The following is an 18174-nucleotide window of genomic DNA, read 5'->3' as shown; positions in this document are numbered from 1 at the left end:
CCTGAGATCACCTCGGTTCTTGGTGTGGTTCGTGCTGCTCAGTTTGTAATGTTGTATGTTGTGTTTTGTGAGATCACCTCGGTTCTTGGTGTGGTTCGTGCTGCTCAGTTTGTAATGTTGTATGTTGTGTTTTGTGAGATCACCTCGGTTCTTGGTGGGGTTCGTGCTGCTCAGTTTGTAATGTTGTATGTTATGTTTTGTGAGATCACCCCGGTTCTTGGTGGGGTTCGTGCTGCTCAGTTTGTAATGTTGTATGTTGTGTTTTGTGAGATCACCCCGGTTCTTGGTGGGGTTCGTGCTGCTCAGTTTGTAATGTTGTATGTTGTGTTTTGTGAGATCACCCCGGTTCTTGCTGGGGTTCGTGCTGCTCAGTTTGTAATGTTGTATGTTGTGTTTTGTGAGATCACCCCGGTTCTTGGTGGGGTTCGTGCTGCTCAGTTTGTAATGTTGTATGTTGTGTTTTGTGAGATCACCCCGGTTCTTGCTGGGGTTCGTGCTGCTCAGTTTGTAATGTTGTATGTTGTGTTTTGTGAGATCACCCAGGTTCTTGCTGGGGTTCGTGCTGCTCAGTTTGTAATGTTGTATGTTGTGTTTTGTGAGATCACCTCGGTTCTTGGTGTGGTTCGTGCTGCTCAGTTTGTAATGTTGTATGTTGTGTTTTGTGAGATCACCCCGGTTCTTGGTGGGGTTCGTGCTGCTCAGTTTGCAATGTTGTATGTTGTGTTTTGTGAGATCACCTCGGTTCTTGGTGGGGTTCGTGCTGCTCAGTTTGTAATGTTGTAGGTTGTGTTTTGTGAGATCTACCCGGTTCTTAGAGGGGTTCGTGCTGCTCAGTTTGTAATGTTGTATGTTGTGTTTTGTGAGATCACCCCGGTTCTTGGTGGGGTTCGTGCTGCTCAGTTTGTAATGTTGTATGTTATGTTTTGTGAGATCACCCCGGTTCTTGGTGGGGTTCGTGCTGCTCAGTTTGTAATGTTGTATGTTGTGTTTTGTGAGATCACCCCGGTTCTTGGTGGGGTTCGTGCTGCTCAGTTTGTAATGTTGTATGTTGTGTTTTGTGAGATCACCCCGGTTCTTGCTGGGGTTCGTGCTGCTCAGTTTGTAATGTTGTATGTTGTGTTTTGTGAGATCACCCCGGTTCTTGGTGGGGTTCGTGCTGCTCAGTTTGTGATGTTGTATGTTGTGTTTTGTGAGATCACCCCGGTTCTTGCTGGGGTTCGTGCTGCTCAGTTTGTAATGTTGTATGTTGTGTTTTGTGAGATCACCCAGGTTCTTGCTGGGGTTCGTGCTGCTCAGTTTGTAATGTTGTATGTTGTGTTTTGTGAGATCACTCCGGTTCTTGGTGGGGTTCGTGCTGCTCAGTTTGTAATTTTCTATGTTGTGTTTTGTGAGATCACCTCGGTTCTTGGTGGGGTTCGTGCTGATCAGTTTGTAATGTTGTATGTTGTGTTTTGTGAGATCACCTCGGTTCTTGGTGGGGTTCGTGCTGCTCAGTTTGTAATGTTCTATGTTGTGTTTTGTGAGATCACCCCGGTTCTTGGTGGGGTTCGTGCTGCTCAGTTTGTAATGTTCTATGTTGTGTTTTGTGAGATCACCCCGGTTCTTGGTGGGGTTCGTGCTGCTCTGTTTGTAATTTTCTATGTTGTGTTTTGTGTACTGGTGTAGATCTTTTTCAGGTTTTTTTTTAGCATGGCGTTGTCAGTTTATTATCGACTTTTGATTTTAAATGTCTCTTTAGTTTCTTTCGGCACTAGAATTGAATAAAGCAAAAAATAAACAGTGTTAAAATGAATCATATTAAGAAGTATGATACACCAGTTGTAGTAATACATAACATAGGGGGAGGGTTGGGATCCCGCTGACATGTTTAACCCCGCCACATTATTTATGTATGTGTCTGTCCCAAGTCAGGAGCCTGTATATTCAGTGGTTGTCGTTTGTTTATGTGTTACATATTTGTTTTTCGTTCATTTGTTTACATAAATAAGGCCGTTAGTTTTCTCGTTTGAATTGTTTTACATTGTCTTATCGGGGCCTTTTATAGCTGACTATTCGGTATGGGCTTTGCTCATTGTTGAAGGCCGTACGGTGACCTATAGTTGTTAATGTCTGTGTTATTTTGGTCTTTTGTGGATAGTTGTCTCATTGGCACTCATACCACATCTTCTTTTTTATATAGAGGTTTAGTGAAGAGGATTTGTGACAATGATTTTTTACTTTGATTTTTGAGATGTTACATTTTTGTAATAACTTCGATCGTATCTGCAACATGTTAATTTGCCGATGATAATTGTTTTGGCGATTTTGAAAAATATTGTTATCTGTAATCACCAGTAATTGTTTTACTGAATTTTTAGTTTTGAGAATATTTGATGTGTCAAGGATGATTAAGTTTGAAGAAAGCCGGACATTTTAAAACGAAAAAGTCCTAGAGTTGAAGGCGTATCTCTATCCATATATACTTGCTACGGAGGGAAATAATGATCAAATTGACAATAACATACACAAAAAAAATTACTAATTTACATATCAGTTTGACATGTTTGATTCAATAAATAAGGTTAGCGTTTCTGTGAAAAAATCAAACAAATTATTCGATTTCTTAAACAGGTGATCCATTTATTCAAAATGAAAAGAAAAAGATGATTTCAAGCATTCATTTTAATTTTTTTTTGTCATGCAGGTTTGATATAAATGGTTTTTCTGATGAGATAAGTTGATCTCCATATCACACCTATCATGTCCCTAGGGCTTTACATAAATGTTGGTATCTGCTCTTGTGTCGGGTTGTTGTCTCCTTGACACATTCCCAATTTCCATACTCAATTCTAATTTTATTATTTTATTGCATACTTGAAAATATAGATTTTCTATGCTACTGTTGGACTCACGATGACCAAAAGTGACGAGTCCCTAGACTCGCTTCCAAAACTCCTTAGTGAGAAATATGGTAAGGTATGAAAGGGGAAAGGTAAGTAATAGATAATAATAGAGCCGACTGTACAAGTACAAGGGCTGTTTAGCCAGTCAAGGTCGTCGAAAACTTCCATTTGTTGTAGATAATAATAAATGATATGGGGAAACCCCTTTGTTATCTATTATCACATGAAATACTTATGAACTAATGTGGTGTTATAAATAGGGAAATATCCTATTTAAATGAACATAAGTCAAGAGTTATGAATCCTTATAAGGACGTTCTTATCAACTTAGAAATATCACACAACATTTAAATTAACTTTGTTTAGTTTATGATTTTCACTAATTAAGGGTAAAAAGATTAAAATTTAAACAGCAAAATGACCAATAAGATAACATTTACCAAAGTTCAAATTGCCGAAATTTTCAGTAGATTCCTTATTGGATTTCGTGGTTTTTTATGACGACCTTTATCCATGTTTAGTGTGTTTGCCTGTTATCTTGAGAACTATAATAGATATATATAGACGCTAAGCTTGATTATTTTTTTATTTTTTTTTTTGTATTTAAGCGTTTCTGATAAAAGCTTATTTTGATTATCCACTTAAAAACTATCGCATTAAAATTAATCTGAATTTCAATGTGTCATAGCTCAAAGAAAATTCAAAAAGTCTCGTAAAAAGCTAAATTCATTGGAAGGTTTAACATTAGAATAAGTCTTCGAGCCCTTACTGTTGTACATCAAATTTAGAAACTACCTAGCCTATATATTCATAGACACTTCCGGGTCACATACGATCGCCGTTTTTTTTACTTTTCTAAAATTATAAAGAATAGACAAAATGGTATTTAAGAGGCCCCTCATGGGGGGTCCTAGTAATCACATAATCACCATTTTTTTGCCAATATAATCACATAATCATTAAATATTTGCTTATCTTTAGTAATCAAATAATCATAAACTAAAAATACAGTCCTAGGTAATCAAATAATCATGAAATATTTGGCTTAATAATCAAATAATCATTAAAAAAACGGCCAAGTAATCACATAATCAAAAACCCCATGAGGGCCCTCATTTAAAAAATATTAAAGAATAAAGAAACAAATCCCCATTCCAGACCAAGGTCTACAATTTACTTCTGCTGAAATAATTACCAGTATTATTTTCTAGAAATATTTTTCATAAACTGTTGCTTGAATTGTCTCGTACTATTCGAAATATCTATTTTAAGTATAATTATTCTTTTGAATGAACCATAAGATTTGAGGTTTGTAAATTAAAAAAATGACTTCTCTTTGCCATAAATCATGGTTTATATTGAATCTATGCAAAATATTTTGATTTTTTCAATGCAGTTACATCCTTCAAATAAGAACTATAACATATACTGATACATCAGTTTGAATTCGTTTTGTTGTTACTTCTCTTTGTTATAGCCTTTCAGACCACTTTTGGACAAAATATTGTTGTACACATTTATAAAGCCCAAAACAACATCGTGTTTGAGTGTAAATTACTTTTACATATTTGTATATAATTACAATTTATATAAATTGCTTGATAAATAAGGTATTGACAATTCACGTCGAAACTTAGTTTACACCCCAACTCCCCTCCTACCCCAAAGACACGTACCAAAGAGGAAATCCTGGATAATCATATGTCTGTTCTGTGGTCTTATGGAATTTCAACTAAAGATGATCACCTGGATCTTTCTTTACTGTATTGGATACCAAAATTGTTTAAGTGTCATTAAAGACAATTATTGGGTCCTCCAAGTGCTCCAGGAAATTATCAAAGTCAATTGTATCTGTAATCAATGTCAGGCTTTATAGATATTGTGAATCTACCTTTCTAGTTTGCTGACCAGTGTATTATGCCACAGGGTGGTGAAATCTGTCAAGTGTGGTAGCAAGTAAATGATTTGTTAACTACCGTTGGCTAGTATGCTTGCTGTGTGAAAAGAAAGCGGAGTGTTTAAGTATTTCCTGACAGTACATAGCCTCTAAGTATCTCAGGATAAACGGCAGAAGATATCGGGGTAGCAAGTAAGGGCCCTAGAGATGCAATGTATATGCCTACCGGTGTGTGGACATGTCCTAGCACTTATCAATCTTGTCCCAGCTACGGTATGGATAAAAAGTCGGTAAGAATAGTGTCGTAGCTCAATAAGGCAATTCATCTAGGAGATGGTAACTTTCGACAATAAACCTGGATAGAACGGATTCATTAGTTCAGGACAGCAGCCCTTCTAAAAGAAGAAAATCTTGATCACAAACTCCCTGGTCGTCCTGGTTGGAGTACTAGTGTTGGGCATGGAGTTATCTCCGCCATCATGTAAAAACTATATCAGTTACAGATATCACAGAGGCCTTAAGTTCCACTGGAAATGAACAGGATAAGTAAGTACCTATACTAAATGTCCTCTTTGTCATAATTCAAAGTGTATTGACTATGTTGATCTTTCACAACGAATTTATATCAACCGACACAACAGCTGCAGCTCAGTCTGTATCACAACTTGACTTTCGTCTAGAAATTGACAATGGCCTGTAGTTCTTCAGTTTGGTGTCATTTTGTCTCCTGTAAAGGGTTGTCTCATTGACAATCTTCATGCATACCACATCTTATTTTTATGTTTAACGATTGTCGGTTGAGATCAAAACTTTACGACAAAAAGTTGATCTCAGCTTCCCAATTGTGAACTTTCCATTTTTTATGTAGCAATATTCCAGCAGTGCTTGCATATATAGAGTATATATCTCCCAGTGAATACGATATTCTATGGATCGCGTTTCCTGTCATGATTTCCGCGCTTCATACAAAATGTATTTCGGTTAACACTTTTACACCCCCAATAAAGTTACAATAAACAAAGACGTATAAATAACATCTACTATACGGTCAACACTTTTACACCCCCAATGAAGTTACAAAAAACAAGGACGCATAACTCACATTTAATATACGTCCTTGCAAAAAGGAAGCATTCAACTCATAAATACCCAAACATACAGTTTCGACATAATCTAATTGGATTATATAATAAAATTGAGAATGGAAATGTAATGTTATTTTATGGATCTTATTTAACGACAATTACACTTATTTCTGCACCTTTGACTTTGTTTAGTTTTAATTGAATATGTTTACGTTTACAGAGGCAAAATCTGAACTTTACAAAAAGGGGTTAAAGGCCTTTTTTAAACTAAGAAAACCATTTAATGACTCAACAAAAAATTTCAACATTCGTTCATATATTTGACTACAATTCAGCCAATTTTACTGTATGGATCAGAAATATGGGGTGCTGGCGGTTCCTCGAAACTCAAGGATTCTTCTTTTTTTTATAAACTATATAATCATTTTATACTTGAATGTAAAAAGTTGTAAATATGTACTTGGTGTAAACAGAAAGAGCACAAATAATGTTGTCATGGCAGAAGTGGGACATTTACCAATACAATTGTCTATTTTATTAAGCATCCTTAAATATTGGATAACTTTAGAAAAATCTGAAATATTTTACTAAAAGAAGCACTGGCACTATCTAAAAGCCTACATGAAAAAGGTCACACTTCATGGTATAGTTATATTATTAAAGTTTTGGAGCTTCTGGATCTCACTCCCAACAGTTTACTACATAATAATTAATATTGTATTAACAAAATAGTCATGAGAAAACTTAAAGGATTGTATATAAAAGAATGGAAAATAAACTTTTTTAATGATGTATTAATAACCAAAAAAATGAACTTCGTACATTTCGTTGATTCAAAACAAATTTCAATTTTGAACCCTATTTAAACCTGCTAAACTCGAAACAAATTAGGCAGGCATTAACAAAACTAAGAATTGGGGACCATCAACTTGCAATTGAAACAGGGAGGCACAAAAACATCCCAGCTCATGAGCGTATTTGTAAACTGGCTTTGTGAGGAGGAGGTGGAAGATGAGATCCACTTTCTCCTACGATGCACAAAAAAAAAAGGAAACATATAGAATAACATTTATTAAAGACCTTTGTATTTCTTATCCTAATCTAAAGAAATTTAACAATGAAAATATGTTTATATGGCTAATGGGTTGTGAAAATCCAGAAGTTCTAAAACACCTATGTAATTTTATAATCAGTCTCTAGATCTCGGGACTGAGAGGGATAATTTGATAAAAAAAAAATGTAAATGATGCCAAATTACTGACACCAACCAAATTTAAATTTTATGGCACAAATGGTATCCATAAACAGAAAAAATAACATTTTTATATGTTGAATATATATAAATACTGATCTGCGGTTTTAATTTTGCTTTTCTGTTTATTTTCTCTTTTCTATATTTTGTCATTATATATCATTAAGAATTAATGATAATCATTGTAATAAATTGTTTGTAATTATACTGCTTTCTTAGGGCGTCCTTGATTGACTATAAGAATATTGTATTGTGTATTATATTGTTATGTTATTGAACATCGTGTCACACTGGGTATGGTTCCAGATCGTGATATTTCTTTTAGCTTATTTTATACCGACCGGATGTTGATATTTCAACGTTGTGAGACCGAAAATGTCTGTACAGTCGTTTGTTAGCAAAAGAAAGAAGCATTTCATTGGTTTATCAGCACCGTTGGGATATGTTCCTGGTTTAGGAAGAGGGTAGGTCAATGATGTATACCAAGTTGACATCAGACATTCATGAATTAGTCCCAATTTTGTATTTTTCTTTGATGAGGTTCATGTAAATATGACCAACAGCAACATCAACATGACCAAAACTGGGAACAAACCGAAATTATGTATAATGAATATAATCAAAGGTTCATAATACGGTGCATTTCTTACAAGTGGTGGTGTCATCTATGGAATCAGTGTTTTTGGTGGTACTGTTTATAGAAAGAATGATTGATGGCCATGATGGCTTATTGATATTTGGAAATCTGCACCAGTTGAGAAGAGAATCTGTGCCAAATGACATTATGTAGTGTCTAATTTGTCTGTCAATCGATATTAGAACACCTGCCATGCCCCCACCTGAGTCTGCTCTTGTTTTGTATAGTAATAAAAATACTTAACACAAGATTAACTCTTGAGTTACACCTCATAATACCATAAAACTGTGTATTCACAGGGCCGGATCCAGGATTTTGAAAAGGGGGGCAAAGTTTTTTAAAGATCAGGGAGCAGAGCGAGGCGAAAATTTAAAGGACCTTTTAAATTATAAAATAAGTTTAAAATGCACCCTTTAATATGTTTAACGGTTCCTGACGTCGAAAATGTATATTTTACAGGGTTGGACATGTTTTATGCTGTACTAATTCTCCATATCAAGTGTCTATCATAAAATGATAGTGTGGATCAAAAGTTATGTACTGAATCAGGGATGGGGTGGATTACTTTAAAATGTAATTGATTAAATTACAATTACTTTGCTTATAAAATGTAATCGATTACATTACAATTACACCAGTGACCTATTTCAAATGTAATTGATTGCATTAAATTACTTTTCTTTAGGGTAATCATGATTGCTTGTGATTACTTATGATTACATTGTATATTGCAATATTCAAGAATTTCTAATAACTTTTTTTCCTCATGAAAAACCTAATTTTGGTGATTTTTTTTAAAGCCATAATTTATTAATCTTATTCAAAAGAATTTAGACAAGTACAGTGTAATTTGATAACATAGCTATATATAGACAAGTGTCCTTTCTCTATGTAAAAGATATAACTTTGTTTTTTCTACAAATTTTAACCAAAATACTGCCCAATTCACCAAAAAACTGCTTAAATAATGAAAAATCAATTAAGTATAGTTTTATTGTCTGTGAGGACATAATTGACACATCCATAAATGTTTTGACAGGTGTTAATCACTACTTTCATTTTTAGCTCACCTGGCCCGAAGGGCCAAGTGAGCTTTTCCCATCACTTGGCGTCCGTCGTCGTTAACTTTTACAAAAATCTTCTCCTCTGAAACTACTGGGCCAAATTAAACCAAACTTGGCCACAATCATCATTAGGGTATCTTGTTTAAAAAATGTGTGGCTTGACCCGGCCAACCAACCAAGATGGCCGCCATGGCAAAAAATAGAACATAGGGGTAAAATGCAGTTTTTGGCTTATAACTCAAAAACCAAAGCATTTAGAGCAAATCTGACGCAGTAAAATTGTTTATCAGGATCTATCTGCCCTCAAATTTTCAGATGAATCCGACAACCAGTTATTGGGTTGCTGCCCCTGAACTGGTAATTTTAGGTAATTTTTGCTGTTTTTGGCTATTATCTTGAACATTATTATAGATAGAGATAAACTGTAAACAGCAATAATGTTCAGCAAAGTAAGATTTACAAATAAGTCACATGACCAAAATGGTCAGTTGACCCCTTTAGGAGTTATTGACCTTTATAGTCAATTTTTAACCATTTTTCCTAAATCTTAGTAATCTTTTACAAAAATCTTCTCCTCTGAAACTACTGGGCCAAATTAATCCAAACTTGGCCACAATCATCTTTGGGATATCTAGTTTTAAAAATGTGTGGCGTGACCCTGCCAACCAACCAAGATGGCCGCCATGGCTAAAAATAGAACATAGGGGTAAAATGCAGTTTTTGGCTGATAACTCAAAAACCAAAGCATTTAGAGCAAATCTGACTGCGGTAAAAGTGTTTATCAGGTCAAGATCTATCTGTCCTGAAATTTTCAGATGAATCGGACAACCTGTTGTTGGGTTGCTGCCCCTGAATTGGTAATTTTAAGGAAATTTTGCTGTTTTTGGTTATTATCTTGAATATTATTATAGATAGAAATAAATTGTGAACAGCAGTAATGTTCAGCAAAGTAAGATTTACAAATAAGTCAGCATGACCAAAATGGTCAGTTGACCCCGGAAGGAGTTATTGCCCTTTATAGTCAATTTTTAACCATTTTTTCGTAAATCTTAGTAATCTTTTACAAAAATCTTCTCCTCTGAAACTACTGGGCCAAATTAAACTAAACTTGGCCACAGTCATCATTGGGGTAACTTGTTTAAAAAATGTGTGGCGTGACCTGGCCAATCAACCAAAATGGCTGCCACGGCTAATAATAGAACATAGGGGTAAAATGCAGTTTTTGGCTTATAACTCAAAAACCGAAGCATTAAGAGAAAATCTGACAGGGTTTAATTGTTTATCAGGTCAAGATCTATCTGCCCTGATGTTTTCACATGGATCGGATAACCCGTTGTTAGGTTACTGTCCTGAATTGGTAATTTTAAGGAAATTTTGTCGTTTTCTGTTATTATCTTGAATATTATTATAGATAGAGATAAACTGTATACATCAATAACGTTCAGCAAAATAAGATCTACAAATAGGTTTACATGACCAAAATAGTCAATTGACCCCTTAAGGAGTTATTGCCCTTTATAGTTAATTTTTAACATTTTTCATAAATTTTTGTTAATTTTTAGAAAATATTTTCCACTGTAATTACTGGGCCAAGTTCATTATAGATAGAGATAATTGTAGCAACAAGAATGTTCAGTAAAGTAAGATCTACAAACACATCACTATCACCAAAACACAATTATGTCATGAATTTATCCGTGTCCATTGTTTAATATGCACAAGACCAAGGTGAGCGACACAGGCTCTTTAGAGCCTCTAGTTTTTTTTACAAACAACAGGTGAGCTTGGGTACTAAAGTTTTATTGTCTTAATTGCAATATCAATAATGTTATAAGTGGTGAATTGTCATAATTTGTTTGAAAATTTTGAATACATGTACATATATATCATAATATTTATGGAAAACAAAATTTATTAAAATTGTCAAAAAATGAAATATGGTTTTAAATTCCATTTTGAATTAAAAGGGCTCATGCACTTATGTACATGATGTACAAAATGTATGTTGACCCTCAGAGTTAAAAGGAACTAAATGTTTTCTGCTTTTGAATTTCATTGTAGTTTTATAAAAAATATTGGGCATACTTATATGAAATTGGAGTTAAATATCAGAAGTGTTAAATCAATGAACAAAAATGCTTTCAACATGTTCAAGACATACTCTTATGTCATAATATTACACTGCAAAATATAATGGATTACAGCTGATTACGATTACTGATTACGATTACCCCATACCAGGTACTGATATATTTGATGTGGGATTTGTTAGTAAAACAAAGACATGGCAAATTATCGTGTGTTGTATGTTAAATTAGGATAAACTTATAGATTTCTATTTGTAAGCAAAATATAGCCAGGCTATTCAATGAAATTTACAAAACGTCCGACACGAGTTAAAATACAAGCCAAATGTTTCGTTAAAAAGTTTCACTACAAAGGAAGTAAGGGGTTCCAAATCAACCAAAAGGCTACTAATGAGTCTGAAATGACAATGAATTTATGAATGCCGGTTGACAAATGGGGACATAACGGCCGCACCCAGTAGGCAGGTTGCAGTCTGTTTTTGAAAAAAGTATTCAATATATGAGTTCTGCGAAACAGACATTCTGACCAGACATGGAAACCCGGCCCCCCTAAAATATGCCTGTTCTTTATTCATCATGTTCATTAAATGCTAAATAATTCTGTTGGAAATTGTTGTTTCTCATAGTAAAAAAATATGGACAAGATTAGTGTTTTCAATCCAGATCCGGCAAGAATTTTTGTTTAAAGCAAACATCAATCAGAGTTAGATTTTTTTCTCAAATATCTCAGACTGCCTCCTCAAATTTAAGTACCTTAACTTTAAATCTATCTAGAGCTTTAAATACTGACAGGGGATCATTGTTCAGCTATGTTATTCTGAAATAGACTAGGGCGCAATACTTTCTGGCTCAATCCCGTCTTGCTTTGAAGGTGTCATGATTGTCATCCACAGCCTAAGCAATAAGTTACTGTAATTTAAATTTCAAAATGACCGAGTGATGTTATTTCGACGCACTGGTCAACTCCACTAAAGCGAATCACATGACTTTTCCATAGTCGGTATATACCAGCGAAAAATATCTTTATAAGTAAAGAATTGTTGCATAAAAATTGAATACACAGGAAATGGCAAAGTTCAGGAAGTCTACTCTTATAAATCACTTTACAAAAAAAAATTCCAGCAAACATGGCAAAGGGATATAGCTATGTTACGGTAAACCATGAATTAAGATGTTCAACGAGACACCAATTATTATAATTGTATGCAGATTTTGGCAACCATGATTATACAGCATGTAAAAAATGTACACAAGAATTTGTCCTCAATCCATGAGAATTGGTACATACCAAAATAAGTTAATTCACAGTATAAAAGGTTTCTCTTTGAATTTGATATGGTCATGATGGTGCTTAATAGGCCAGTTCTGGGATACAGTTTTCAGACAAAAGGATTCAGGCGCACCTTCTGGTATAACATGTATAATGACATCATAAACAATGATAAAGGTGTTCAAGACATGATTCCAGAAATGATGTATTGGCATTAAGTTATTATTTATAGGAAATAAGAGAACATATAACATAATAGGTTATTTTAATTGTTCATGTATCATGTGTATGTCATACATTGTATGTTGTCACATGTCAATGCTTGTGGACAAAATAAAACGACTGTTTGGAAGTTAAAAATCAGGCAGCTATCGGAGGAATTAGATAGATATCCTATAATATGTACATTGACCTATAATGGTTTACTTTTATAAATTGTTATTTGGATGGAGATTTGTCTCATTGGCACTCACACCACACCTTCTTATATCTATGTATGTTGTATAACGAACCCAAGTATGAGAAACTTCCTATTTCTATTTCAGAGCCACTGGTTTCACAACAAGATCTGATATTGGTCCAGCTAGAGATGCAGATGATATATCGTAAGTACACATACACTATAGGTCATGTTTATTCTGTCATTTCTACTTGCCTTCTGTGTGCACCACACTCCTTCCTACTCAAATAAACCATAGATGATTTGATTAGTATGAAGCAAAACAAGGGGGAGGGGTCTCATGTCACGTGTGGAGCAGGATCTTAAGATTAATGCAAATGTAAGAAGATGTACTGAAGAGTATACAGGGTAATGAAAAACTATTCCAAAGCAGTGTTTTAAAGAGGATCTAGGATAAGAGTTAAATATAGAAATATCTGTTCATTAATAATTTATACACTACATATAAATGATATATCTCATTCAAAGATTTTTGAGAAAGAAAATACTTGTATGCCTCCATTATGTGGCAGTAAATGTGTGTGGCAAACAACGTTAGTTCAATCAATTGAGAAATGGATACATAAAATGAAAGGACAGCCCCAGAATACAAATGTGATTATGTTCTATTTGTATTTATGTTTATTGTAATTTTGTTTCCATAGTGATGACAGACACGCTCACAATAAGAAACAGAAAACCGATGAGGAGGAAGAGGAAGATTTGAACGATGCTAACTACGATGAGGTAAAAAAACCATGTCATTTCAGAATGTCTGTTGTTATTTCACTTAAAGATTCAAAGTTTGTAACTATCAAACATCAATCATATCTATACAGTATCAGTTTTGTTCATTGTTGAAGACAACAGTATTTGTGTAAGTGTTAGAAATCATGTTGCATCTCCTAATTTTTATATCATATATATAGAAAAAAATAATATATTTGCTATTTGCTTAAATATTTAAAAATGAAACAAATATAAGAGTTCCTTGTGAAGGCTGTTCAAGAAATACATATTAATACTTTTGCAAATGTTGTCTTGACTATGTTTACACATGGTGTCTCAGGTTATTTCCATACATAGGGCTTAAAATAAGTGTGGGTCTGAGGTCTGGGACTTTTCTTTTCTAGAAGAGGACTGTTCAATTTAAAATAACAAAATTCAAGGACAAGTTGTGAAACAATTTTATATGAATTAGCAGTAAAATGCCTTGTATTTTTCAGTTTTCTGGTTACGGAGGAAGTTTATGTGGTAAAGATCCATATGATGAAGATGACAAAGAGGCTGATCAGATTTATGATTCTATCGACAAAAGAATGGATGAAAAAAGGAAAGAAAGGAGAGAACTGAAACTAAGAGAAGATTTAGAAAAATATCGTCAAGAACGTCCCAAGATCCAGCAGCAGTTTTCTGATTTAAAGGTAACAGTCAAACCTGTATTAAAAAGGTCTTTATATTGTAACCCCAGAAACATATGTAATGTTTACATGTAATTAGATCTATGTGTATTTATTGTGTTTACATGTAATTAGATCTATGTGTATTTATTGTGTTTACATGTAATTAGATCTATGTGTATTTATTGTGTTTACATGTAATTAGATCTATGTGTATTTATTGTGTTTACATGTAATTAAATATATATGTATTATTTATTGTAGAGAAACTTAGCTGAGGTATCAGAAGACCAATGGTTAAATATCCCAGAGGTGGGTGATGCTAGAAACAGAAAACAGAGACTGGCTCGCAAAGATCAGTATGTAATACATAAAATTGAGAATGGAAATGGGGAATGTGCCAAAGAGACAACAACCCGACCATAGAAAAAAACAACAGCAGAAGGTCACCAACAGGTCTTCAATGTATTGAGAAATTCCCGCACCCGTAGGCGTCCTTCAACTGGCCCCTAAACAAATATATACTAGTTCAGTGATAATATATAGTCTGCTTTTGTATAGGGAATTTCTGTCATGAATTCATATACCATACCCCTGCTTTTTTCTAACAAAGTTAAATATCCCAGAGGTTGGTAATGCTAGAAACAGAAAAGAAAGACTGAATTTCATATACCATACCCTTCCTTTTCTCTGACAAAGTTAAAAATCCCAGAGGTGGGTGATGCTAGAAACAGGGAACAAAGATAGGCTCGCAAAGATCAGTTTGTAATATATAGTATGCTTTTGTTAACTATGGGGCTTCAGTGGCCAAGTGATTTGATTAGTCAAGCTACTGTATAACTATAAGAATGAGAAGATGTGGTAGGATTGTCAATGAGACATCTTTCAACCAGACACAAAATGACATAGATGGTAACAACTGTAGGTCACTGTGCAACCTTCCACAAGGAGCAAACCTATACCCTGTAGCTAGCTATAAAGGCCCTAAACTGACTAATGTAAAACAATTCAAACATAAAAACTAACTGCCTGATTTATGAATAAAACAATGAATAAAAAAACAAATAAGATATACAACAACAAATGACAACCACTGAATTACAGTCTTCTGACTTGAGACAGGTACATATGTATTAATAGATATAGGAAGATGTGGTATGAGTGCCAATGAGTAATCCATTATAGGTCAATGTATGGCCTTCAACACAGAGCCTTGGCTCACACCAAATAGCAAGCTATAAAGGGCCCAAAAAAGTATGTTTGTGCACACCCACCCCTCCACTAACATGGGACAGTGGTGTAAAAACACAACATATAAACAAACTGTATAAAATAGCTGAAAAGGGCTTAACTCTTCAGATAGAAACAAAGCTAAGCTAATAACAAGAACACAGACCAGACATGGCAGGGTATTTATACATCTCCACAATGAAAAGACATGGCAGGGTATTTATACATCTCCACAATGAAAAGACATGGCAGGGTATTTATACATCTCCACAATGAAAAGACATGGCAGGGTATTTATACATCTCCACAATGAAAAGACATGGCAGGGTATTTATACATCTCCACAATGAAAAGACATGGCAGGGTATTTATACATCTCCACAATGAAAAGACATGGCAGGGTATTTATACATCTCCACAATGAAAAGACATGGCAGGGTATTTATACATCTCCACAATGAAAAGACACAGTACAGATCTGAGAGTACTCACAGTCGCTGACAGCTAGTTCAAAGCCAATATCTGTTATGAATTCATATATTGCACACCTTCTTTCTCTGACAAAGTTAAAAATAACAACCAGGAGTTGGAGATTGGAAGTCAAAAAATTAATAAAATTGTGAGTGATAGGAGTGTGTGTGAACTCTGCTGACTAATTATACAGTTATTTATTACTTGTAGTTTTTAATAAAATACCATGCACTATAAAAAATCAACATTTTTGAAATGTATAAACTTTTTGTCTACCAATGAAATAAGTACAACATTGCAATTTTATTGAAATTCTCCCATATTTATTTTTCCAGATTTACTCCACTTCCAGACAGTGTATTGGCAGGGGCTGTTGCTAGAACAGGAAATGCTACATCAATATCAGATCGAGACCAGGTAACATATTAAACTGTTAAAACCTTGTCATAGAGACTAAAAATTATCTGAAAATATTGTTTTTGAACTGTCTGCCAGTCTATCCATCCATCCATAAGCTAATTTGTCAGTCACTTTTTTTCCAGTTGGTTACACAAATACAGTTTATTGGTTTGCACCCTTACAAGTATATGTGGTCATATAATGAGATGAAGAACCCTATTAATTTTGAGGTTACCATGTAAAATTTCAGGGTCACAGTTATTAGAAAAAAACACTAAAACTTGTGCAGGAAAGGGGTTTCTGGGTCCTTAATCAAAATGGGCTCACATATATAATAATGAAAAGAAGATTGCTATTTGTTTTGATGTAACTATATATAATAGAGTTCAAGGTCATAGTTACAAAAAAGTGGATTGTTATGTAAGACCATATTTTTGTCTAAATTCATAACAGAAAAGAATCTTCTTGTATAGCCAGCATAAAAAAATGACAGCAGGTCACTAAAAGCTTATCTCGTTATAAGAAGGCACCATATTTGTTCTTTAACTTTCATCATTAAACATGTTAAAATATTATTTATTTTTTGGGGGGGTTGCAGTCTCATTGAAATATACCCCACTCATATAGTATAATCCCTTTAAAACTTTCTTTCAATTTCTTTTAAACAGAAATATGGCGGAATTAACACACCGTTTGGAGCAATTACCCCTCTGGGTACCTCAACACCAGGGGATATTGATATGAAGAAGATTGGTGAAGCCAGGAATACATTGATGGATATTAAACTTACACAGGTAATTTAACTTACACAGGTAATTAAACTTATACAGGTAATTAAACTTACACAGGTAATTAAACTTACACAGGTAATTAAACTTACTCAGATAATATCAGTTGATGGATATTAAACTTACACAGGTATTGTGACTATGTCAATAACTTATTCTGGTAATGTCATTTGATTGGTGTTAGACTAACACAGGTCATATCAGTTAATGAATATTAAACTTCCACAGGAAATTTCAGTCAAAAGAGATACACTAACACTGGAAAAGGACATATAAAAGCATAGAGGAATGTGCAAAAACTAGATAAAAACATTTCACAATTTTTTTTATTTACCCATTGAGAGTGTTGACCATGAGAGAAATAGGTTTAACAACTTGTGAAAATTATATATTGCTTGATATCATCTCTCATTGCTAGGTAAACTCATTTGAGATAGTAAAAATCTTGTTCTATAAAGGCCAAGCTGAAAATACAATACATTTATCTCCTAATTTACACAGGTAATATCAGTTGATGGATATTCAACTTGTGCGGGGAAATGATAGTTGCTGGTTTTATACGAAAGACATTGATTTTGTAGATCATTATATTAAACATGGTAAGATTGAGCTGTTTGACAAACAGTATTGTTTTTCATGCTAACACCATATGTACTTTTACTTATAGTATAGTTAGACTGCAAAATGAAATTTATTTCTAGGTATCCGACTCTGTGAGTGGTCAGACAGTTGTTGACCCCAAAGGTTACCTCACAGATCTTCAGTCTATGTTACCCTCACATGGAGGTGATATCAAGTAAGTTGTTACTCTCACATGGAGGTGATATCAAGTAAGTTGTTACCCTCACATGGAGGTGATATCAAGTAAGTTGTTACCCTCACATGGAGGTGATATTAAGTAAGTGTTACCCTCACATGAAGGTGATATCAAGTAAGTTGTTACCCTCACATGGAGGTGATATCAAGTATGTTGTTACCCTCACATGGAGGTGATATCAAGTAAGTTGTTACCCTCACATGGAGGTGATATCAAGTAAGTTGTTACCCTCACATGGAGGTGATAACAAGTAAGTTGTTACCCTCAAATGGAGGTAATATCAAGTAAGTTGTTACCCTCACATGGAGGTGATATTAGTAAGTTGTTACCCTCACATGGAGGTAATATCAAGTAAATTGTTACCCTCACATGGAGGTGATATCAGGTAAATTGTTACCCTCACATGGAGGTGATATCAAGTAAGCATTATATGTTATATGTATAGATAAGATGTGT

General features: G+C 34.2%; 1 protein-coding gene across 1 annotated transcript in view; it reads left to right on the top strand.

The window, feature by feature from the left end:
* The first annotated feature begins 7432 nt into the window (after positions 1-7432).
* LOC139497204 (pre-mRNA-processing factor 6-like) overlaps positions 7433-18174 on the top strand; it is a 40125-nt gene continuing 29383 nt past the window's right edge. Inside the window, exons 1-8 of the mRNA XM_071285313.1 lie at positions 7433-7580; positions 12720-12779; positions 13279-13360; positions 13840-14037; positions 14278-14372; positions 16050-16131; positions 16782-16907; positions 17603-17697. Coding sequence (XP_071141414.1) covers positions 7492-7580; positions 12720-12779; positions 13279-13360; positions 13840-14037; positions 14278-14372; positions 16050-16131; positions 16782-16907; positions 17603-17697 — 827 coding nt within the window. The 5' untranslated portion in view covers positions 7433-7491. The remainder of the gene's footprint in view (positions 7581-12719; positions 12780-13278; positions 13361-13839; positions 14038-14277; positions 14373-16049; positions 16132-16781; positions 16908-17602; positions 17698-18174) is intronic.

Source organism: Mytilus edulis, chromosome 12, assembly GCF_963676685.1.
Source record: "Mytilus edulis chromosome 12, xbMytEdul2.2, whole genome shotgun sequence".
NCBI classification, from domain to species: domain Eukaryota; kingdom Metazoa; phylum Mollusca; class Bivalvia; order Mytilida; family Mytilidae; genus Mytilus; species Mytilus edulis.
Note: the sequence above shows the minus strand (reverse complement) of the source record. Positions and strands in the feature narration are given on the sequence as shown.